Here is a 25,180-nt window from a genome sequence, read left to right as displayed (position 1 = left end):
AACAAACAAATAAACAGCCGGCGCCGCCTGTGAGATTCGCTCAGAGCCACACCGCACAGCACCTGAACACGAGTCAGCACTCTCAGTTATCAGATGAGACGCAGGCTCTCCTGGGAAGTGCGCCGTCAAAGTGATCGCTTACGGCAGACTGATCCCCAGTTCATCAGCATGGTTTAGTGCGCGTTTCCCTGTCGCCTGCCCCTCTCACCTGTGAAGCCTCCGTCGGCGATGTTGAACATGAACTTGGTCTTGCAGCCGTTTTTGCCGTCCTTCAGGACTTCGTCCGTCTCGTCCCTGGGGTCCCTGTCTCCATTCAGCTGGCTCTCTGGGGCGTCCTCCTGTTTGGGCTCGTCACATGGGACTATGGACAGTCGCAAGCAGTAAGTAAACACTTGGGATCACTTACAGTCTGTAAAAAACAGTTCTCTCCTGGGGGGAACTACTTTATTAATATCTTAGTCAGTTTGTCAGGGTGTAAATACTGAAAGGAGATGTTCAGAAAAAAAGATGTAAAAGACTCAAGGCAGAACTGTAGTTTAAGACCTAGTGTACGATTATCCATTCAGTTCTGTTGCGTGTGTGAATGTGGGTGTACATTTTTCTTAAAACACAAACCTGCTTTTTGTTCTTTGTCTTCTTTAGAAGAGGGAGTTTCACACTCTGCTTTCTCCTGTGGTTTCTCTGCTTCTCGGCATGTTTCTGCTAATTTGGATTAGTACAAAATGACAAAACAATAGAGGAATACAGATATCAGTTTATGTTTATATCACACTCATCTGATAGGGAAATAAGCACCTTCACAGCACTTAACAGCAATGTTACTAAGTGGCACAAGTGTAATTTTCAGCACTGCCTAATTCATTTTTATTCATGATAGCACATGTTGCATACTCCACCTGGGGCAGCTGCTGTCTGATTGGTCGATGGCTCTGTCTGTTTGACTGAGGGCTGCGTGGGATTGGCTGCCGGCTCTGATTGCGCTGTGGCCGGCTCTGTTTTTTCACTCTCCTCTGCAGGTTTGTCCTCGGAAGTTCCTTTGGACTCTTCGCTCTCAGGCGGCGTCTTCTCTGGAGCGGGGGAGGGCTCGGACCCAGCAGGCCCCTGTGGACCCGACAGGACCAGTGCATGGATTTAGCAAAGGTGGATGGATGGGTGGATGGATGGATGGATGGATGGATGGATGGATGGATGGATGGATGGATGGATGGATGGACAGATAGATTGATGGATGAAAGGATGAATGATTGAAGAACTCCTACCTCAGGCTCTGTGGGTTTGGTAGTGTCAGTGTTCTCAGCAGTCTCCTTCTCCTCAGCAGGCCCTGAGGTGGACTCTGCCCTCTCTAGAGGAGCCAGGAAGCACACAGGTAGTCGGGATTTAAGTCAGGAAACAAACGATCGACACAGTTAATCCAGGTATAGACATTTAACCTGACACAACATTTCATACTGTGGCGAGAATATAACCCATAAACATTTAATACTGAAGTGATGTGATGATGTAGACATTATACAATCTCAAGTATCCTGTGGTGCGTTTGGGTCTCATGAGGGCACGAGACAGAGACGGTAAACAGTATGGCGTTTGGGGTGCAGGGCTCACCTGAGGGCACAGGTGTGCTGGGCTGGGTGGGGTAGGGGCTGGCAGGGACCGGCGTGTTGGGGTCGGAGGAGACGCTCTCCGTCAGCTTCTTCAGCTCCAGCCCGGCAGGGATCAGCTCAGGAGAACTCAGCTTTCCATTCACGTGCTCAAACTCCTGCACCTACAGGACACACACACACGCACGCACGCATGCGCACACACACACACACACACACACACACACACACACACACACACACACACACACACACACACACACACACACACACACACACACACACACACACACACACACACACACACACACACACACACACACACACACACACACACACACACACACACACACACACACACACACACACACAAAGGAGGAGATCATTAAATAGAAGAAAGGATCTAGAAAGCTAGAAGGGACTGTTAAAAAAATATAATTTTAACATTTTAGAAATGTGAAAGGAGCCAATAAAGAGAAGGCTGCATACACTGATAAACTCAGAGCAGTGAAATTGGGTTCTGTTACAAGCAAAAGAAACAAATTAAATTTCATATGATGAGCAGTCTGAAAGGTTTCAAAAGGTTTCATTTCAAAGGTATTTTTTTCTAAGTATTGAAGATAAAACAATTTCTAAAGAAAAAACTTATTTTCCTTTATAAACTTTGAAACCAATAAAAACAACTGACTGAACATGATAAAAGAAATAATAAACTATAGTACAAAAATCCCTTATATTCTACTATCTTTGTCTTTTTACCTAGGACTATAAAACATGGGCGAAATGAATGCTGTTATTCTTTGCCTTCTTGGTATAAGACTACTGTGAAGTTCACACTTATTTTGAACATTTCAGTCAGAGAATCAAGTTCAGCTGTATTAGAACTTAGAAAGTTTACAAAATATATGCGGATTTGCATCTTTAACTATGTGTATGGTTACATAAGAAGAATTTAAGAATAAAAGTAAGTGAGTGAAGAAAGTAGAACTTTTTAGTAGTACTTTTAAAAGTAAGTGAAAAGTAGAAGTAGATTTAACTGTGGAAACTGTAAAGCATGCGGCAGGCTCATCTTGAAGCAGGACGGGGCCATAATGAGGGACATGGTCTGGTACCTTTTTGCGGACGAGAGACATGACCCCGATGCGGGTGAGGACGTGCTGGCGGGACAGTCCCTCTCGTGGGACGCCGTCGGCAAACGTCTCAGCTCCGTCGGCTCCTGGCTCACACAGGTGCCTCATGAAGAGGGACACGTATGCCCTGATGCATGCGCACACACACACACACACACACACACACACACACACACACACACACACACACACACACACACATTAAACAAAATAGCACACATTAGAAAGACCGAGGAAAGCCATCGGTGCTATGCTGTAAGGTTGTGCATGAGAGAGGCTTTACCTGAACTCTTTCTCACTCTTGCCCCGCAGGTCCCTCACCAGCCAGTGGGAGTTGAAGGCATCTTGTGGGGGCATTCCCCAGCGCATGATGGCATTCAGGAAAGCCTTACGCTGGCGTGCATTAAAGCCCAGCACCTGACACACACACACACACACACACACACACACACACACACACACACACACACACACCTGTAAATAATTCCTCTGCAAGAGCAAAATTGAGCTCATTCACAGCAATCCACCTGTGTCAAAGTTGGGGGAACAATATCAATTTACTGCGTTTCTTCCAATCTTGTTGGCCGTATGTTTTCATAACCAAGCATTTCATAGCTGCTGACCTGAACTAAACTGCTGTCATGACACTCAATAAACACACAATAAAATAACTTGGCCTTACCTCGATGTTTCCGCTGACACGTGCCAATAGCGGTGGTAGCGGCTTGTCCCGCTCACTCTTCAGCTGTCTTCGTGACTGTCTGCGACCTCCTGGAGACAGAGAACACCACAGATACCTAAGATTAAGATTAGCTTTACTTACACCATACTTTAGAATAAAATAAGCTTCACCTACACGACAGATACTTTAGATTGAGATTGGCTTTACCTACAAGAAGAATTATGCGTTCCCTCTTCGGATTTGGCAACTAAACCATGAATTTGGTAACTAAACTTGTGAACCAGGAACCGAATGGTCTAGTTAAGAAACATAGCAGTCCTTATACTATCTGATTAGCTCTGTCCACCTCTGCATCCGCAGCACTAAGGTATGAGCTACACCAGACGCGTACCTGAAGCGTTCCGTTCGCGACGTGTAAAATCTATTTTAGATGAATGGTCTATTTTTTTCGAACGTACGCGCCACTGTCACGTCTGGTGTAGCTACTTCCATTGATTATAGTGGCAGCTAATTGTTGCAGCAGACGCTACGCGAACGGAACGCTTCAGTTACGCGCCTGGTGTAGCTCATAACTAAGACAGTTCCTAAGGCTGTGTGCAGGGAAACTGACCTTCCGGCCTCTCCTCGAAGTCTTCGTCCTCGTCCTCGGACCCCAGCGAGTACTCGGACTGATTGTCTGAAAGATCATCTTGCCACTCTGAGTTGCAGAGCACACAGACAGAATAGAACAAGCACAGCTACATTCACCACTGTCGGGGAGGCCCAACGGCTGAAGCCTTCGCTCCTGGAGTTCTGCCCACCACTGACAAACAAAACAGCGTGCACAACACACACACACACACACACACACACACACACACACAAACACACACACACACACACACACAAACACACAGCCAGGCAGCCAGGCAGGCAGGCAGCAAGCACTCGTGCTCAGCAGGCCCTGAGCCAGACACGTGTGCCGGCTTACACACATGGGGGAGAGTGTGCTATTACTCCCTGTCTGGACAAAGCCGACAGGCCCATCGCTGCCCCCGGGCCGGGGTGTCTGAACAGATGAAAACCTCGTGTGGTGCTCCCAACACACGAGCGCTGCACACACAGCCTGCAGAGATGAGCTGGCTACAAACGCCTAAACACCCACCAGAGATGCTCAAAACACAGAGAGGTGGAGGAAAAGAGAGAGAGAGAGAGAGAGAGAGAGAGAGGGAAGGAAAGAAAGAGAGAGAGAGACCAAACAAAGCAAACAAAAAAGAGCATAGGCAACTAACCTAGAGAAAGAAGTGATGAAAGTGCAACAGACATAAAGAAACAAGTGGTGAGAGAGAAAGCAATGAATAAAGACTGAGGGGAGGCCTGACTGTGGGAAAGAGAAGAATGATGCAAGACAGTGGAGAGAGACACAAGCAGCGAGCGGGGGAGGGGGGTGGAGAGGCCAGGGGAGGGCAGGCGTGTCCAAGCGGGGAGTTGTTGTACCTTGGTCCTCCTGGGAGGTGTCGTTGTAGTTGACCTGCTTGCGGATGCGCTTGCCCTTGCCCAGGTTGCGCGCCAGGTCCTCCTGCTGCTGCTCGTAGTGGTGGCGCAGCAGCTTCTCCCAGTAGTCCGGGTCCACGTTCTCCTCCTGCTTAATGATCTCACGCTGCACCTCCTCCTGCACACGGCCACACACACACACACACACACACACATCAACAAACACAGACATTATACATGCACACACATGCACACACGCACACACACACACATAAACAAACACAGACATTATACATGCACACACATGCACACACACACACACACACACACACACACACATCAACAAACACAGACATTATACATGCACACACACACACACATCAACAAACACAGACATTGTACATGCACACACACACACACACACATAAACAAACACAAACATTATACATGCACACACACACACACACACACATAAACAAACACAAACATTATACATGCACACACACACACACACACATAAACAAACACAAACATTATACATGCACACACACACACACACACATAAACAAACACAAACATTATACATGCACACACATAAACAAACACACAAACACACACATAAACAAACACAGACATTATACAAGTGCACACACACACACATATATAAACAAATAAACACACACACACACAAACAAACACACATACACATTATACATGTACATGCGCGCACACGCACACGCACACGCACACACACACACACACACAGCATAAACGGAAACGCATTTGAAATTCAAATGAGATGCTTCCTTAGCATTAAATGCAGTAGATATATAGTCAACTGAAGGTCTGACACCTGAAAAGACTGCCATGCACGCTTTCCTGAAAACGTTAAAAAGCATGCAATGGAATATGTGTCTGATGTTGCATGTATGCTGCATGTTCCATTAGCCAGCTCATTTGTGAAGCACTAGTGCCTTGCTGTGAAATACATCCCCATATGTTTTCATTCAACTCTTTCATTTATACATCGGTACCCATTCACAGGTGTTATAGGGTCACAGGTAAGAGGGCATCTGACCTCTCCATCCTCCTCCCGCACCACGTACTGGGCCACCTTGAAGGAGCTCAGGTACTCGTTCATGTTCTGGATCTCTGTGTCCTCCGTGGTGTTCTGACTGCGGTCCAGTAGCTTGGAGATGGCGGCGTCATCGTAGTGGATCACGCTGCCCTCCTCCCCATCCTTGGTGTCCCCTTTCAGGACAAAGACAGCACGAGAGGAACCCATTAATGATGAATTATAGACATTTTCCCAAATAAACATTCCAGCCTCTTTTTAAACTGATAATTTTTTTCTTGATGACATCTACATTTGTAGTTATGTAAGACAAGTGTTGATGGGATTTTTTTGACCTTTTTACATATTACTAATAGCAAACTACCCAGACCCAAATTTCTGTACTTTTCCAGGTTTGGAATACAGTAGGTGGGTTTATATGGACACTTTTATTCCGATTCTTAATCGGAATAAAAAATGACACATATAAACACCTCGATCAGATTAGGAATAGAAGAAGCGGAATAGAACGTAAACAACATTTTTCAATTGGAATGACAAAAAAACTGTCTATGTAAACCCACCTAGTGATCCATAACTGGATACTTTCTTAGACTTTCCCGACCTGCATAAGTACCCTGTAAACAGAGCACTTTAAAGGAGATGCAACAGAAAATGGACAGATGTGTGTCCATTCAGAGCCCTGTTGATGGAAAATGGAGCATCACAGAGGACAGCGGAGCACTTGACTTCTCAGTGAGGCATCATTATCCATGACAAGGACATCACTCAAAGTGGTTTACACCTAAACACTTCAGCATGAAGGTAATGGTTAGACGGCACAATGTCAGACGCATACGGCAGACCTCTCAAAACAAGGTGTCCCGGGACAAAGGACAGGCGAATGGACGCCACTGATCTAGGTGCGCCTTGCGGAGGCCAAGTGAAAAGATAATACATCAAATAGACAAATCCCAGACACATGGCAGGCAAATGAGACTGGCCAGATCTGTTTTGAGCCAGGATGAACAGAATGGAGTAAAATGCAGTGATACAGTAACAGATTTAGAGTTCATAACAAAGGGACTGTATACAGGAAGAATCTGGTATGCAACGGATCAAGTGAGAAAATACTCTCACAAGATAAACAGGGTTGGCTACCAAATAAAGAGAACATTTTCCCAGTGACATAAACAAATTAAACTCACTTCTACAACTATAAAGCCTCCATAGCACTAAGCATGGAAATGAAAAATAAATGGCTTCATAAATAGGTCTGAGCCAGAGTCAAACCACGTCTGGACTAAGCGACTGGGCGACAGCTAGCTTATGGTTCTCTCTGAGCCATGCCTGTCCTCTGGGACCCTCTCTAACTGGGGCTGCTGGGGGGAGAGTGACCTCTGCAAATGAGCACTTTTACAGAGGAGTGTGCACTGGGACTGCCATCCCCACAGGACTCAACACATCAGCTGGACTCAAGGGATGGAGCCCCACGGTGGATATGAGAGATACGTTGTTTTAAATGAGAACAATCCATCACATGGGATGCAGACGGAATTATTTGCAGGTGCAGACAACCGGAGTTTTTGTCGGAGGTGCATTATCAAGCAAAGCCTCCAAAGGATAGCTCAATGCCTGATGTAGCAGTTGCCCAGCTTTTAAAGCTTTCAGGGCACAATTTTAAAAAGGTACAGCTTTTAAAGGGAGACTATGCAGTTTGGGCAATTTCTTCGCTTTTTGCTCATAGGTTTCTCTGCAGAGCTCGCCCTACAGCTTCAGAGTATATATTTTTACGACACTCCTCAATTGGTCAGTCTGCCGGTTCCTCTTTCCCTGTTCCTCCGACAACGGTTTACTCACTTTCTGCTTCTTTTCACTGGCTCTGCCATGACAAATGTCTGAGAAACTCAATTGCTACCTTGTTCTAGCAGGTGCCTGGCGTGTATGTGTGTAGTGCAGTAAAGCAATTTGTTACATCGCGAGGCTGCAAGACCTCCTGTCTCTGAGTCCGGCGGCCCGTCGGCCCAAAGTTGCAAGGCTGGTTTTTTTCGGGGGAAGCAGAACAATGACTCCGATGCTGTTAAGTTAAGGTAAATTAAGCTAAACAAACTGCATAGTTCCCCTTTAAAGGAACCACATCGTTTCAAAGGTTAGCAACGGGACATTGCACTTGTGTTAGAAAATGTCCATTCACCACCACACCCTACCCCTCTTACAGAGGAGACCTCAGCAGATTTGCTACATTATGTTTCTCTGGACCAAACACACCAGCCATTCAGTGATTTTCAATGAGAAGTATTTCAATATAAAGCTACCGAGGCTACCGAGGCTACCCATAGCCTCCATGTCATCCTTGAAGAGCTCCTCGGTGCCGAACTTGAGGATGTCGTCAAGCTCCTGCTTAGACATGGAGCCGGTCTTGGAGCCAAGGCCGGGCCGCACCACAAGGTGGGTCAGCATCATCTTGCGCTTAGCCACCTGCGTAATGCGCTCCTCCACTGAGGCCCGCGTCACGAAGCGGTAGATCATCACCTTCCTGTTCTGACCGATGCGGTGCGCTCTGCTGAACGCCTAGGGAAGGGCAGGTGGAGACCAGGGAGACATATTAGACTTACTTGAATTAGACACTTTACTTGGATCTACTGAGGTCCACACCGACCAGTTAAGTATGTAAAATTGTTGTTGAACAAGTACTGAACATCACCTCAACCAAATCCAACCCCTAACCTTTTACCTTAATCATAAATTGAGTGTCAATAGATAGTTTGTTGAAAATCTGAGCATCTGTAGATAGTCTATGGGCAGACTATCTGAGCATCTGTAGATAGTCTATGTGCAGATTATCTGAGCACCTGTAGATAGTCTATGTGCAGACTATCTGAGCATCTGTAGATAGTCTATGTGCAGACTATCTGAGCATCTGTAGATAGTCTATGGGCAGACTATCCAAGTAAACCCAAGTAATATAGAATATGGTTAAAGACAACACTGCATTCAGTTACTATGCAATATTATTGCAATTATTTACATATTATTGTAGTCTGCTGAGGTCATATGGTGTGTGTGTGTGTGTGTGTGTGTGTGTGTGAGGAAGAGAAACAAGAGACAGAGACAGAGAGATGGAGAGAGAGAGAGACAGACAGAGAGAGAGACAGACAGACAGATAGGGGGACAGGGAAACACTGAGAAAGAGAGCATGTGCACACATGGTCTCTCTACCTGAATGTCGTTGTGGGGGTTCCAGTCCGAGTCGTAGATGATGACCGTGTCTGCGGAGGCCAGGTTGATTCCCAGTCCACCAGCTCGCGTGGACAACAGGAAACAGAACTGCTGCGCTCCGGGTGCTGACAAAACAAACCATTCACACAGAGAGGGAAAAAACCAACACACTTTACACCTTCCGATCTTTGCAAACTTCATACTGTAGAGGGTTTTAGATAGTCAACCAGACTCAACTTCACCTTTAAATGTCACCTACAGTGCATACAGAAAGTATTCACAGCGCTTCATTTTTTCCACATTTTGTTATGTTTCAGACTCATCTTAAAATGATCTCAACTTCACCTAAGAGTTTTTGGAAGACATACTGACATCCTTGGAACCATGACCAACACTATGCACCACTATGCCCACCCCCCCCCCCCCCCCCACACACACACACACAATGTGTCTCCCTATAGTGGCCAAAAGTAGCAGCACAGGAACCAGAGGGCTCTTACCATTGAAGCGATCGATGGCCTCCTGCCGCAGGCCACCTGTGATGCCTCCGTCTATCCGCTCGTACTTGTAGCCCTCGTACTCCAGGAAGTCCTCTAGCAGGTCCAGCATCTTTGTCATCTGGAAACGCAGACAGGGGGACTTTTTTTGTTTAAATGGGCCAGGTGTCTTCTTGACGTATTCAGGATGAAAACAGGATTTAAAAATAGCCACATTAAATAGGGTACGCTAACGGACCACCTGCCTAAATTCCCTCCTCCCTCCCTCCCTCCCTGTTTTAGCACACCTGACTGAACTCTCATCAGACAGCTGCGGAGCTTCTGATTAGCTGAATCTGCTGGGCTCAGCCTCAGTGCATTCAGACTGACAGCTGAAGTACTTCACAGGGAAAATGAATTATGGTTAATGAAGATCAGTGCTGAGAAGCACCAAACAGTTCCAAGTGACAAATGAATACAATTTTAAATGAGAACTTGATTTATGCCTCTCAAAATGAGTTTCTGTACCTGCACGTGGGGTTGTGTTCAGAGTTCCTTTTAGCTTAAAATAAGACCCAATATCAAAAGAGGCCATGAAAAACACGACACACAACAGAATCCCCCTCAATGCCTGAAGGCTTAACATGTGTTTAAAAAGAACCTTGAGTACACACACTACACTGTATGTTTGCAAGGCTTTGGCGAAGGCAGAGAGAAGTGCCCTGGAGTGCATTGACTTGGGACAGACCTGGGAGAAGATGAGCACCCGGTGTCCCTCGTCCTTCAGCTTCTTGAGCATCTTCTGCAGCAGCGTGAGCTTGCCTGAGGACTTCACCAGCAGGTTTCCATCATAGGAACCATTCGGGAGAACTGGGGCCTCCTAAGAGAACCAACACAACACTACATCAACTGAAAGTCCAATGCATTGAATTATTTTTCTACATTTATTTGGTTTCTTCTTTCAATTTCTTTCATTATTGAGTTTGTGAGAACACATATGGCAGTAGCTGTGATGAAATAACAACAAATATTGATGTGTACCTCTAAGAAAATTGCTTAATTTACACAAAGTACTTTGCATCGCAGGGAAGCTACATGAAGATGTCTAGACGAAATTTCCCACAAGATATGAGATGAATTAGAGCCTATTAATTCAGGCCCTCTCTCAGTCATCCCAATCAATGATGATCTATCTGCAGCCTTGCAAATGAAAAATCATTTTCATGAGTAATGAAAGGAAAACCTATGCACCCTTTAATCAGAGATCTCACAACAGAGACCTCCTTCCTCCCCCAAAGCCCTACATATATCCTACACAAACACGCGCACACACACACACACAAACACACAAACACACACACTCTCCTCACCACAGCAGCCACAGGGAACAGGTAGGGGTGGTTGCAGCACTTTTTGAGGTCCATCATGATGTTGAGCAGGGACACCTGATTGCCTCCGCCCTTGGAGTTCAGCGCCTCGAAGTTCCGTGTAAGGATGAACTTGTAGTACTTCCTGTTTGGGTCAGAGGTCAAAGCAGAGTCAGGGGTGAAAGGGTGTCAGATTTAGAGGAAACCAGCCAGGTAACAGCTTCAGGGCAAATTTGTTCATGAAACATCTTCAGGTATGCCAATATTCCTCTCAGGTGCTTAGCGAATGTTTTGTTTACAAAAAGTGAAAGAGAAAATTCTACTATATTTGTACAACATCAATTTAATCAGAGGCTTTGCAAACAGCCAAAGGAGTAAAGCTGCCATGTTGAGACTGACTTCTGCATGGGGCTGAGCTCCACGCGGACGATGAGCTCCGTCTTGGCCGGCATGTTCTTGAAGACGTCGGCCTTGAGGCGCCGCAGCATGTGGGGCCCCAGCAGGTCGTGCAGCTTCTTGATCTGGTCCTCCTTGGAGATGTCGGCAAACTCCTCCAGGAAGCCCTCCAGGTTACTTCCCAGAGAGAAAAATCAGCCGTGAGCACCAGGAGTAGTGCACTGCACCAGCTTGGCATAATGTTGTCATACGGCCATAAGCACTTTCATCCAAACTCATGAAGTGGGGTACTAACACCCACCACCCCCCCCCCCCCACCAGACTCACACCCGCATAAATATGCCAAACATATTATAAGGAGCTCCTTCTGGGAAGAGCTCTTAAACTGACATTCAGCCCACGCTTAATTCACAAGCAGCGCGCTGTGGAGACACTCCAGCCTCCGAGGCACTGGGCCATCATGTGTGACAAAGCCATTCCCACACTTTTAGTGGAGCCAGGAGGTGGAGGATCCAGAAACCAGTGGAGCATTATAGAAGCAGTGTGGCTAGTGGAGGTGGGGGGTGGGGGAGGGGTGCATGCCTCTTACTTGAAGCGCTCTGGAGTGAGGAAGTTGAGCAGATGAAAGAGCTCTTCTAGATTGTTCTGCAGGGGCGTTCCGGTGAGAAGCAGCTTGTAGTCAATTTTGTAGCCATTCAGGATTCTGAAAAACTGCCAGAGAAGGCCATTGAGGGGATCCAGCAATGCAATTAGACAGTCAAATATGAAGATAAATGTGTTTTTTGCTGTTGTGTGATTAATAAATCCATACATTTAAAAGACTAAGGGTCCATAAAATAGTAGTGACTGATAAATTTCAATAAACTGGATATTTTCTAGGAGTATATTTCTCCATTTGAAAATCTATATAATTATCAAAGTACACTACAGACACATTCATCTTACCTTTGATTGGTTATTTTTAAGCCTGTGTGCTTCGTCTACCACCAGACAGGCCCAGGTAATCGAACCCAGAATGGCCTGATCGATGGTAATCAGCTCATATGAGGTCAGCAGGACATGGAATTTTATAGGCGTATCTTTCTGTAAAATAACATTCACAAAAGCAAATGTCACAAAAGAAATCTGTCACAAAACCACCTAAGTTAGTAAATCCAGACATTTTGCTCCTAAAAGAGATTAAAAATAGCAGGAGATAATGATATTTGGAATCCCCTGACATGGCAGTGACATCTCCCACCTTCATACGGAACACCTTGCGGCCAGATTTGACAGCGGTGTCCTCGAAGGTGAACTCGTTCTCACGGATGACTGCGCGGCTGTCTTTGTCACCGGTGTAGGTCACCACGTAGAAGTCTGGCGCCCACATCTCAAATTCCCTCTCCCAGTTAATGATGGTGGACAGGGGAGCGCTTACCAAAAATGGCCCTTTGGAATGACCCTGATGAAAGTAAAGGCTTCCAGTTAACTAGACACACCGGCTTTGTTGTTGTCAGAAATAAAGTGCCATAAAGGGACTGGAATTGGGACATTGCTTAAGGCAAATATTGCCTTTAAATTTCCTTTAGCCCCTTAAGTATTTCACTTCAATACAATACTGACTAAGCTCAATTTAACCTTTTTACAGCAGCAAGCAATTTTATATTGAACACTTGTCCTCAACATCACACCTTCTGATCCATTCGCCTGCATCCTATACCCACCTCCTTGTAAAGCGAGTAAAGGAATGCAATGGTCTGCACCGTCTTGCCCAGTCCCATCTCGTCGGCCAGGATGGTGTCTGTGCCCTGTGCCCAGGAGAAGCGCAGCCAGTTCAGGCCCTCCAGCTGGTACGGGTGCAGGGTGCCCCCGGTTTCGTTGACGTACCACGGCTGCTGCTCAAACTTAATGGTGGGCTGGAGGGCATAGAGGAACAGCAGGATTACCTCAAGCAGTGAAAAGGGGCTTAAGAGAGACAGAGAGAGAGAGAGAGAGAGAGAGAGAGAGAGAGAGAGAGAGAGAGAGAGAGACACCTGACAGAAAGGGTTCTTAACAAGGCCACATCTGACTCACATCAACTATGGGTGAGTCAGGAATGACTTCCCTCTTCTTCTCGTCCTTAGAGGCGCCCTTGTCCTGTCTCACCACCAGGGGGCGATGGTCCTCACCCAGCACCTGCTCCCTGCAATAACACCCAATCTTTAGCATTGCAGTTCCATCTGTGTGAGTGTGTGTATGTGTGTGTGTGTGTGTATATATATATATATATATATATATATATATATATATATATATATATATATAGAGAGAGAGAGAGAGAGAGAGAGAGAGAGAGAGAGAGAGAGAGAGAGGAGGGGGGGCATGTGGGCTGCTTCAGAGAGTAGATCGGGCGTGTGTGTGTATGTGTATGTGTGTGTGTGTGTGTGTGTGTATGTGTGTGTGTGTGTGTGTGTGTGTGCACAGTATGTGTGTATGTGTATGTGTGCTCGTGTTTCCTCCGAACCTGTGATCCCAATATGACTGCTTGAAGTTGTCGTACTCTGGAATGTCAAAGTCGTCCACCTCCCAGGTGCACTGGTCATACGGCAGGTCTCTCCACTTAATGAGGTAATGCAAATCTCCGTCCTTATCAAAACTAGAGGAACGGACACCACACATACACAATAACTCATTTCACTGATTAAAACAAAGTTTTTTCTGTGGACACAACACAATATAACTATTAGAGAGATTAAGACATCTGTGTGACTGGATTATTCTATTATAAGACTGACACAAATGGCTGATAGCCTATCCAGTCAGTCATCAGGGAAGTTGATTTAATTTGGTGATATGTTCAAGTTATCATAATTAGTATTACAACTCTAAGAATTTAGGCATAACAGAAGTCATAACATCATACATTTCAAGAGCAGTCAAGAAAATGACCATGCAACATGACACTGGTGAGTCACAGCACACTGACTGTTATAACAGCTCATAACAACGGTGGTAGTGTAGTGGTTAATGAGCTCGGCTAGTGTGCAATAGCCTGAAAGTTGTCAGTTCGATTCCCGGTTGTGCCCTTGAGCAAGGCACTTAACCCCAAGTTGCTCCAGGGGGGGGGGAAATGTAGTCCCTTGTACATATGAAAGTCACTTTGGATAAAAATGGTCTGCTAAATGTAATGTAATATGTAATACTATGATACATTTATTAAAAGATGAACCCAGCCATGTCACTGAAGACACCAGGTGACGTATGTGTGCGCAGGCACCTGTGGTTGAGGATACGGTGGATGATCATCCACTCAGGCTTGATGCCGTAGCGGTAGAAGCGCTCCTCCATGGCGGCGTAATGAGGGTCTTTGCTCTTCCTCTTCTCGATGTTCAGCTCCTCCTCCCCGGAGCCGTAGTCATACGGCGGCGGCTCGTCCATGTCGTTCTTACGCTGGTAGTTGCGGTACATGACCGTGTGGTACAGTTCCAGCTACAGCATTAACGCAGAGACAGACAGACAGACAGTAAGTAAGCAAGTATAAGTATATATACTCTTTTGATCCTGTGAGGGAAATTTGGTCTCTGCATTTGTCCCAATCCGTGAATTAGTGAAACACAAACAGCACACAGTGTACACACAGTGAGGTAAAGCACACACTAATCCCGGCGCAGTGAGCTGCCTGCAACAACAGCGGCGCTCGGGGAGCTGTGAGAGGTTAGGTGCCTTGCTCAAGGGCACTTCAGCTGTGCCTACTGGTCGGGGTTCGAACCGGCAACCCTCTGGTTACAAGTCTGAAGCGCTAACCAGTAGGTCCCGGCTGCCCCCACAGACAGACAGACAGGTGCAGTTCTGAGGGGATTATGGTGGTAGTGAGTAAAAGGTTTGCATGAACCGAACTAACAAAGACTTACAGATACTCAGATACTCAGATTTGGTTTCTGACAATATTCTGGTTGCTGCAATTATTTATGATAAGCAGTTATTATTAAATTAATGAACATAATTAAAAGGTTGATATTAGTTAAAAACATATCAACATCTATGTCTGTATTTTATACATTTTTCAATTGTGCAATGAAACAATTGTTATCACAGTGGTACAATCATATTCTGCAGTCTTTTCACATTTTTCTTATACATGTACATGCAGCTTACAGTGTTGGTTTAACTAAATTCTATGTTCCCTGGGCAAATGTTCTACCACTTTGTTCTACCACTATGTTCTATGAGTCTCCCCTCAGGTGGAAAGTGTTGTGTGACCTGGTCAGACCTCAGGTGTAGAGAGCTGCTGACTCCTGCTTTCTCACTCACCTGCAACTCGCTGACCCAGGAACAGTGCCAGTAGGAGAGGCTGGCCCACTTCACAAACAGCATCCTCTCTGGGCGACCCTTTAAGGGAGGCTTGGCCAGGGGGTCAGCAGGCTCGCCGTCCGGCCCAGGGGGCAGCTCCGCAGGCAGGGGAGGGTCGCCCCACATCCAGTGCAGGATCTTCTGCACCTTACCTTTGAGAGGGGGACACTAGAGGAAAAGTCGATTTTAAGAGTTGATGAAATGCAATGTACAGTAATTTCCTGTATATAAGCCACATCGTGTATGAACCGCAGAACAGTGTTTATGCAAGTTAAAAAAAACAAAACCATATTAATACCATATTAACTGCCCCCGTGTATTAACCTCATAGCGGAAGAAATTTTGCAAAATCAATGTATAAACTGCGTCTAATAGTTGGGAAATTACAGTACTCCAATGTACTCCAATGCTATACAGAAAGAGTATCAGCTTGTTCAAATGCGACAATGACAAAGCAGCTGAGCGGAATTTCAAGGAGATATCAAAGTGTGACAGCCAAAGATAAATGACTGTGTTGATGCGCTTCAGTGAAGACAAGACTGAAGGTTGAATAGACAAAGATCACCTTGGAAGACTTTGGATTTCTGTTTTTGGTGACGCACGCTCTTCTTTCACTACCAAAATAAACAATGAGTCGGAGAGGTGATTTGAATGGAATTGACAAATGGAAATGACAGTTCCCTGTCATTTAGACTTAGTTAGCCTGCACTGAAAGAATCTCCTTCCAAGAAAATACAGAAGTAACTAGGTAGATAGAGGGTAGGATGATATAGTCTGTACGTGCTTAAAATTACATTGGGACTTAGGGGCCCAACAATTGCGAAACCAGACTATGATAAGAAGCATGCAGGAGTGAGCTCCACTAGCCTTTACAGGACCTTAACTGTCCACTGTCCCTTACCATACAGCGAGGGCACAGCCACTCTCCGTTGGGGATCTCGGGGAGGGGTGGGTTAAGGCAGTGGATGTGGTAAGAGGAGGGGCACGTGTCGCAGCACAGCAGCTCGCCGCCGTCTTTGCACACCCGACAGAACTCCATGTGGTCATCCTCCTCCTCGCCCACCGGCTCCTCTTCCTCCTCCTCTTCGTCCTTAGGCTCCCACTGTATACCTTCCTTCTCCTGAGGAGACATAAGAGAGACGAATCTCATGGGGTGAAGCGGGAGAGTATCTGCGGGGGGAGTCCTCGGATTTCTATAATAGCAGGTCATGTCTTTCCTCTACATGTGTGTAGTGAGGTGAAATAATGTGGTTTGCGGATGCAGTGTATGCAGACCAGCAATCATTGTAGGCAAGGGTGGATGTGGGGTGGAATTTTGGTGACACTTGTCTGCAAACAAACACAAACTTGACAGTGTTGGCTAATCGCTGCATATGTGTGTGTGTGTGTGTGTATGTGTGTGTAGAGCTGGCCCCCCTCCCCAGTGTCCCCCAGTCTTACACAGTGGGGGCAGCTCCACTTGCCCTCAGGGGCCTTCTCCAGTTCAGGCTCCAGGCACACCAGGTGGTAAGCGCGTGGGCAGGTGTCGCACAGGATGATCTCACCACCCTGCTGGCACACCTCGCAGTAGTCCTGGTGGTCCGTCTCATAACCATCGCCATCCTCTCCTTTGGGGACACACACACACCGGATTAAACCTCACATAAACACAGCCAATTACCATGTCTATGATCTTCATCACCATCCACCCTGGCAGTCTGGCAGTTCTTCAGAATCCTAAATGGCTTCATCACCATCTCCCCATGGGATGACTAACTGGAAAACTAAACCAACTGCTTATTCTGTGCCACTGTGTTTGTAAATGTTAAAGCAGCTTTACTTTTTGGAAAGCTACAGTAGGTTTTTATTTTTTGTGTGGCTGTGTGTAGTAAACGTCCACTGTGTTGAGGTCAAATTTCAGAAAGTGTTCCAACAGATTCTCTGATGCCTATTTCTTAGAGGCTCCCTGACCATCCCAAATTGAATTGCCCGCTGAGAGGAGTGAACATCAGGACTGCAAAAGCTGAACTGTGCATGGAGGACCACAGAGACCTTGAAATGTCTCAGCCTGTTTGTGAGATCGCTTTACTTAAGGCCATCTATTAAATAAATTCCCTGTCCATTTCTGACAGAAGGGCAACGGGAGAGAGTCCAGCCCCGGCAGCTGTCCTGTCTTCCGTGCTGGCACACAGAAACGAGGCGGGAGACGAGAGGGCACTCACTTTTCCTCTTCTTGCGGCCGCGTCGAGCAGCCGCAGCAGCCGTCGGTGTCATCGGGGGCTTCTTCTTGGGCGCCCCCGCGCTGTCCGAGAGGACGGAGGCACTGTGGATGCTGACATCATCCGGGAAGTCCGACTCATCCAGGAAGTCCTCCTCGCTCTGAGTGGAGACAAGAAAGTTCAACCCGCTGCAGCTTAAAGCCTTCAGACCCCTCCACACACACACACCTCAGACTAACGGTAAAGTGCATTAACTATTAACTAATCAAGGTTTTAACAAAGAGTTTAGCATGTCAAATAAGTTAATCACTGTCAAATATATTTATTTAGGTTAATATATGTGGCTGAAACAAACAAACAAACTAGAATTTTGATAACGGGTTTGTGTGGAGGTGAAAGGAGCAGGCTAAAGTCATTCTCACCGATGATGCCTTTTTCCTCTTGGAACTTTGGCCTGACTTGGATTTGGTCTTCTTGCCTTTGCCCTTCTTCTTCGTGTCCTTTACACTGCTTTTACTCTTCTTTCTAACCCCGGGCCCTGAAATCCAGTCAAGATGAGAAAACAACCGGCTGTAATCCTTAACAGATCCACATACGGCCCCTCGTTCGCATTTCAGGGGATCGATGGGACTTGGAGGGTTTTCTTCATGTTTTTTGTCTTTTTCTCCTGAACAAAATGTTACCATTTGCATGTGGAATGTTAAATACTCACAGCACTACAAGGAGAGATGCAAATACAATGTTCCAAGTAGCTCTGAACCTTGAAACTACTTAATAAAGAATCATATCTTAGGATTCTCTATTACTCTGACTTTCTGTGACAGATCTGTGAAGCTACTGGACAGGTCATCATACTTTTATTCTCACCTTTTCCTTCTTTGGTTTTGGCTTTTCTGATTGGCCCCGGCTGCAACGCCTGCTGGACGCTGCTGAGAGAAATGGGTGGCGACACGGTGACTGTTTCCACGGCAGCGGCCACAGCAGCAGCCACGGCCGTGGCAGAGGTGCCCTTGAAAGGATTGTTGGCACTGAACTCCCGCCACTTGGCCCCCAGTACCGTCATCATTTTGGACATGGGGATCTTGGGGTTCTTCTTGGCAATAAGGGGCCTGGGAAGAGGGGGGTATTAAAGGCAAAGACCTTACATGAGCTCAGTTAATTTGGGGACGGTCTAACAGCTTCTGTTGAACAGTCTCAGCGCAAATCCTCAGTTCATCTACAGTGCAAGTGGGCCAAATTCAAACCAAATCAATCATATTCTTAAGATAACATTTTTGCACTATTTTTGGACAAAACAAGCTCAGTCTCCCACCCAGCTGGGTCCTCTTTGGAGACAGCACACAAATAAACAGCTATTCCACTGGGACTAGCAGAGCGGCGGAGCTGCTACCTGAGGAACTGGCTGAAGGCTTTGTAGTTGGTGATGGTCTTGTAGTCCTCCTCAGAGAAGGCGTACTGCACATCCTCCAGACCCCACTCCAGCATCAGCTGACTCGAGGACTTTGGCTCCTGAGGAGAGGTGCCAGATGTCCCAACACACATTCATTCAAACACCACACACCTGCATCTAGTCTTTAGGGGGCAACAGAAATCTCCCAAGGAGATACAGGCCAGACATGTTACCTGTATTGGAATTACTAAGGGTCAAATCATCTGTTATTTGTGTTCTACATTAAAACCTCAAAACAATCTTTAAATTTCCATAAGCATACAGTACCTTCATATTCCCATCGTCATCATCGTCGTCATCTTCCTCCTCCTCCCTCTTCCTGCGTTTGGTCTTCTTCTCTTTCTTCTCCTTGGGCTTCTTCTTCTTCTTCATCGAGGCGTAGGTGCTGCTCTCGCTGCCGGACCTCTCCCGCCTGTGGTCGTCCTCGTCTCTGTCCGACGTGTCCTCATGCTCGCTCACGGCCACCTGCAGACAACGGCTACATCAAGTCCCTGTGTACTCCACAGGACTTCAGTGGATGGATGGATCTGTTCCTGTGTCCTCGTCATAGACTCGCCATGAGGAAATTGTCAAAGGGTACAGATACCCCCCACCCAAAGGCCCAGACAGAGCCCATGTAAATGGTCTATTGTTGGTTGGTTGTCCACAGTCCCAGAGATAAACATTGCAGCAGGACAAACAGTCAAGGAAACATTGTAAAGAGAGTGGCTACGTCCTGTGTGTTCTAGGAATCAAGCACACCTATTCGGACACTAAACATTGACTCAGGTACTCTAAGCAATGCTGGGTAACATCACTTCTGTTGACTTCCAGGTTGTTTTTGTTGCCGTTTTTGGAGCCTGGGCTGTCCACAGAGATCGCATTTTTTTACAGTGTATTCAGGACACAGACAGCTAGCGGTTGGTTAGGTGATGTTTGCAGCAAGTGACATAAAATGTATTAACCTAAAAAATGTGTGGCATCGCTTAGAGCACCTTTAAATAAACTGTCCTGAGGTTACTAAGCTATTAGTCTATGTACACTAAGTTGATAATTTAATCATGTGTATGTGTGCTGACATGACAAATATTAAAAAGACAAAGAGAAAATCACTCAAGTGAAGAGATCTTTTAAACTACATTGTACAACTAAGGCTAACTACCAATCAAGGGATGGAACAATACAAAATGTATCAGAGGTAACATCAGGCTGAAGTTCAGGCAGTGTATTACCCTAGTGGCTTGGATCAGACTTTTCCTAGGCTTGTGAAAGTGTATGCACGTGCGTGTGTGTGTGTGCCAGTGAGTCAATGTCCAACTGCTCCCAACAACCCGGCTGGCACCTTGGGTTTGTCTTGGCCATTATGAGGCATGTGTTGAGAGGATGTGTGAGCTGATTGCAAACTGATTTGAGAGACGAGCCACAGCCAAGTCGCTTTGCCACCCTCAGCTCGCGTCTTTAGTGGGAGTAGCACGCCAGGCCAATCTTATTAGTGCCTCTGCTAGCATTGCCATGGCTACATCTGGGCATTAATGAGTGTGATCGAGTTCAGCCTAGAGCTTTGAATAGGTGTGTGCGTTATTACCAGGAAAAAATAAATAAACTGTATAGTGTGCGTGTGTTTCTCAAAAATGGAATGAACAGAGAGAAAGAGGGAGAGAGGGGGGGTGGATAGAGAGAGAAAAAAAATGAGGAATAGATTTGCATATGTATGTACACATTAATGAGTTTGTGTTTGTGTGTGTGTGTAGGAGAGCTGTGTGTGTGTGTGTGTGTGTGTGTGTGTGTGTGTGTGTGTGTGTTTATTGTTACAGAAGTAAATGAGTGTGTTTGCGTAGGGCTGTATGTGGGGGGTAGACACATACACATGCCTGTTCTCCAGCTGTGGGGCTTTCATCCTACAGAGTGTGTGTTTGTGTGTATGTGTGTAAGTGTGTATGTCTACACATACATGTTTACATGTCTGCCATGTGTGGGAAGAGTCATGTGCCCATGGCAACTTTGTGCATTTATGTGTCTCTGTGTACTTTGTGTGTGTGTGTGTGTGTGTGTGTGTGTGTGCATTTTGTGTGTGAGTGTGTGTGTGTGTGTGTGTGTGTGTGTGTGTGGTGTCGTGTCTGGCTTAGCAGAGCGGGTTGGGCCTCTAATGCGGCAGAGCGCGCAAGCCCAACCAGCAGCCCATCTGTGTTGCTATGGCGACCAAACTGTGCAGTGTCTGGTTTTCTCTCTCCCTCCCTCTCCTACACCCATTCTCCCCCTCTTCCTCTCTCTCTCTCTCTCTCTCTCTCTCTCTCTCTCTCTCTCTCTCTCTCTCTCCTCATTTTCTCTTTCCCTTCTCTGCCTCTCTCTCTTTCTCCTCTTTCCCCTCCATCTATGTCACTCTCCTGCACCTACTCTCTCTCTCTCTCTCTCTCTCTCTCTCTCTCTCTCTCTCTCTCTCTCTCTCTCTCTCATTCTGCTGCAGCTGCCAATGGAATGGCGCCATCCAATCACATGCGTTTGCATAACGAGCTTGTTATGCAGAGGCTCCATGCTTGCAGTGCCTGTGTTCTAGAGCCCGTCTAGACAAATCTCATTTACGCACCGAGGGGAAAGAAAGGAGAGAAGAGGGGAGAGAGGTGAGGGGAGGGCTAGGTGAATGAAAGAAAGAGACAGACCGAGAGAGAAAAAGAGAGAGGGAGGGAGGAGAGTGAGCAGAGCCACCTAAGATGCAGAACTAGAAGCACAGAGGGCAAGCCAGTGAGGAGAGTGGGGTGCAAGGTTTCACCAGCAGAGGAGAGGAGAGAGGGAGAGAGAGAGAGAGAGAAAGGAGAGAGAAAAAGAAAGGCGAATGTTAATGGATCTGATGAGTGCATCATGACGAGTGAGTGAGGCCGCGGAGAGGACGGCGAAATCAACCGCATTTCCATAACGACTCATTTGGCCTTGAACTGGTTAGATGTGAGCATCGCGCCATGTGTGTGTGTCTGTGTGTGCGTCTGTGTGTGTGTGTGTGTATTTCGCTGAGCGTGTGCATCTCAAGTCACGTTTCTCACACTTGTGTGCATGCGCCAGTCACAGAGCTGCTACCCAAATGCAAGCAAGCTCATTAACGCCTGCTGGAGAAACATAGAACACAGAGGGGGGCAACGATCACAACACTCTTTCAGAGAAAAGACGCTGTGTTGATGTTAAGGCATCAGAGAGACAGTATCCTGGGAGTGATAATCAAGTGACTTAAAGGCCTATGTTCTTAACAATTTAACTGGCACTTAAGCTTACAGTACCCAAGATGAAGAGATACATGTCAGCATGCTGACTCAGTCACCTGAAGTAAACACACTGAGCCTAAAACACAACAGTCCTTCCAAAAAATATATATAATGAAAACTGTGGTCAGGCCACTAGTCAGAATCCAATAATCTCACTCAGGTCCGCACCAAAATAATCAGCCTCGATCTGCATCATCTGGCAAACTCTGGTGCAGTCCCACTGGTGAGAAAGGAACCCGAACCAAGCAGGACCAAAACGATTCAATAACGCTGAATCATGGGAATTGAGGCAATGAATTTTACACTGTACTGTTATCCTTTCCTATCTAGCCTACGGTACAACAACATGCATTTGAATGATGTAATATCAGAAAAGACGTGTATTCGTAAGAGACACAGTGTCAGATTTGGTCGGACTTCAAGTTTGGAACACACAGCTGTCCATTTTCAATGACAAAATGTAATGATCATAAATGCAATAGAAATATGAAAATGAGTTGGATAGCTAGATGAAATTGCTTGCGTGTCTATGTGTACAGCAGTGCATCGATATATTATTAGTCTCACATATTGTCGCCTATTTCGACACAGTTAGATCCGGTGGAACTATTTATTAATTACTGATTGGACGAGAAGCATTCCATGCGTCATCACGAGTGGCGATATCCTAGGACTTCCCCACTCAGCCGTTGTACCGCTAACGTTAGTAATCACTCCGCATATTGCATTGAATCATCCAATATGAACATCCCATTCATTCAAAGAAAGACAGCAGCGATGTCGTACAGACATGTAAGTAGGCTATACCAGAGGTTCTCAATTTTGTTGGTTCCATGGAAGAGAAGAATGGGGGAGAAAATATTCTGAGGGCTTTCTGAGGGATTCTGAGGACCCCCTCATAATCGTACAAATTAAGCATACAGTATGCCATTTGTATTCTCTGAAGTTGTGGCCAGGTTCACTATCCTGTGTTTTTTGGCAAATGTATAACTTTTATCAACTTTAGATTTTGCATCACCTGACTCAAACATTTCTCCACGTTCATTAGCTAGGTAGTTGGCAAACAAACCATCTAAGCAGCAGTAGGAATGATTTAAGATAAATGTTAATGTGGGTGGGAGCAAATAGACACAATTTACTTGTTTTATTGGTAGAAAGGGTCATCATCTGTAGATATGAATTTTTAAAATGATAAACCACAACTTTATCATTTAAAGCCAATTATTTCGCGGACCCTTTGGCTATGGGTTGCGGACCCCTACCCCAGGGATCTCTAGACCTCACTTTGAGAACCACTGGGCTATACAAGTCACTGTACGCACAAGCCTTTCACTGAACTTGACTCTCGAGTGGGAAACACCAAGGCCAATATTAGAACTATTTTTGTGGGAGGAGGATGAACAAACAAAAATCTAAATAAGCAATAGAAAACCATCTTTAAACTAAATTAGTTGTTAATGGAACTGTTGTAGAAAGGCAATATGACACGAATGGGAGTGGTGTTGGTAGAGGGTATCGCCACGGCTGTAATTGCCTTCGACACTCAGCTTTCGGCCTCGTACCTACGGCCGATTTACAGCCGTGGCGATATCCTTGACCAACACCACTCCCACTCGTGTCACATTGCTTAAATAACCAATTTCCAGGCTCAAGATCAGCCAAACAATCTCTAGGTTCAAAATCAACCCAAGTGAGTTTGCCATTGTGAAATAGTAAATGGCACCTTATATTTTGAAGATCTACCAAATGACCAATGACTTCTCTTCCCTAATAAATTTGGGTCCATTTCAATGTGAAACTGAACCAAACCTTCCACATGTTGCAACATTGTAACAATTTATTCCCTTCTGCGAACCAAAGTAATCTAAATGCATGTCTGAAAACGCCCTTAGAAACTGGCAGTGAGTCTCAGTAGTTCTTTTGTTTCATATTTATTTTCCTTTTATTTCTTATTTTTTTTAACTGAGCCCCTACTCTTTAGCTGGTCTCTCTCTCTCTCTCTCTCTCTCTCTCTCTCTCACACACATCACTCACACATGCACACACACGCACACACAGAGGGAGAGAAAAAAAAAAAGAGAGAGCGCAAACTCCCCTTGGTCAAAGGACTACCAAAACCTCGCTGACATCAAACTAATCTGTGATGACAAGACATCGGCCGCCCACGTGTTGATCCTCCAGTTGTCACTCCTCCTCTGTCCCCCTCGTCCCATGTCCCTTTGCCTGCCTGCCTGCCTTTCTCCCTCCATCCCTCCCCTCTTCCCTCCCTCTCTCCTTTCCTCTCTGTCGCTCCTGTACTGGCCTCGGCATCCCTGCTGCGCTGCCGCCGTGCACTGACCTCCATTGATCTGCGCTCGTGTCTGACACAATACTTTGGGGCGGCTCACGACAGGAAGTGGCAGAGCACTGATCGCCGCGCGAGACGAGACCTCGCTGCCCTCGCACAAACTGTTGGCAGGACTGGAGGGGATAGAAGGGAGAGGAGACGGGGGAAAACTGTGTGCGTCAGATAGAGAGAAAGAGAGGAGACATGGCAAAGAGGGAGACAGAGAAAGAGGAGAAGAACAGAGAGAGAAAGAGAGAGAGAGACAGAAACAAA

At 46.2% G+C, this 25,180-nt stretch overlaps 1 protein-coding gene across 4 annotated transcripts in view; it reads right to left on the bottom strand.

The window, feature by feature from the left end:
- Positions 1-25,180, bottom strand: part of chd5 (chromodomain helicase DNA binding protein 5) — a 41,210-nt gene that overhangs the window by 5,746 nt on the left and 10,284 nt on the right. For 2 of the 4 annotated variants that reach the window (XM_076267767.1, XM_076267770.1), the window contains exons 3-35: positions 19,619-19,816; positions 19,292-19,410; positions 18,769-19,010; positions 18,324-18,439; positions 17,905-18,061; positions 17,144-17,310; positions 16,605-16,823; positions 15,665-15,871; positions 14,631-14,842; positions 13,878-14,009; positions 13,448-13,556; positions 13,099-13,290; positions 12,636-12,836; positions 12,341-12,478; positions 11,985-12,106; positions 11,399-11,572; positions 11,003-11,144; positions 10,381-10,512; positions 9,657-9,774; positions 9,157-9,281; positions 8,253-8,508; positions 6,522-6,575; positions 5,962-6,134; positions 4,887-5,061; positions 4,021-4,107; positions 3,411-3,499; positions 3,012-3,145; positions 2,711-2,855; positions 1,603-1,762; positions 1,260-1,342; positions 897-1,101; positions 616-702; positions 209-361 (exon numbers count right to left, since the gene is read on the bottom strand). In XM_076267767.1, coding sequence (XP_076123882.1) covers positions 209-361; positions 616-702; positions 897-1,101; positions 1,260-1,342; positions 1,603-1,762; positions 2,711-2,855; positions 3,012-3,145; positions 3,411-3,499; positions 4,021-4,107; positions 4,887-5,061; positions 5,962-6,134; positions 6,522-6,575; positions 8,253-8,508; positions 9,157-9,281; positions 9,657-9,774; positions 10,381-10,512; positions 11,003-11,144; positions 11,399-11,572; positions 11,985-12,106; positions 12,341-12,478; positions 12,636-12,836; positions 13,099-13,290; positions 13,448-13,556; positions 13,878-14,009; positions 14,631-14,842; positions 15,665-15,871; positions 16,605-16,823; positions 17,144-17,310; positions 17,905-18,061; positions 18,324-18,439; positions 18,769-19,010; positions 19,292-19,410; positions 19,619-19,816 — 5,023 coding nt within the window. The remainder of the gene's footprint in view (positions 1-208; positions 362-615; positions 703-896; positions 1,102-1,259; positions 1,343-1,602; positions 1,763-2,710; positions 2,856-3,011; positions 3,146-3,410; positions 3,500-4,020; positions 4,108-4,886; positions 5,062-5,961; positions 6,135-6,521; positions 6,576-8,252; positions 8,509-9,156; positions 9,282-9,656; positions 9,775-10,380; positions 10,513-11,002; positions 11,145-11,398; positions 11,573-11,984; positions 12,107-12,340; positions 12,479-12,635; positions 12,837-13,098; positions 13,291-13,447; positions 13,557-13,877; positions 14,010-14,630; positions 14,843-15,664; positions 15,872-16,604; positions 16,824-17,143; positions 17,311-17,904; positions 18,062-18,323; positions 18,440-18,768; positions 19,011-19,291; positions 19,411-19,618; positions 19,817-25,180) is intronic. The other 2 variants (XM_076267768.1, XM_076267769.1) reach the window with 2 other exon arrangements.

The sequence above is a fragment of the Alosa pseudoharengus genome, unplaced genomic scaffold (assembly GCF_046254945.1).
Source record: "Alosa pseudoharengus isolate Yale_2024_CS ecotype anadromous, Long Island Sound unplaced genomic scaffold, YU_APseudo_1.1 YU_APseudo_1.1_scf_5, whole genome shotgun sequence".
NCBI classification, from domain to species: domain Eukaryota; kingdom Metazoa; phylum Chordata; class Actinopteri; order Clupeiformes; family Clupeidae; genus Alosa; species Alosa pseudoharengus.
The sequence above is the reverse complement of the archived record's forward strand: the minus strand, read 5'-3'. Positions and strand labels throughout refer to the sequence as shown.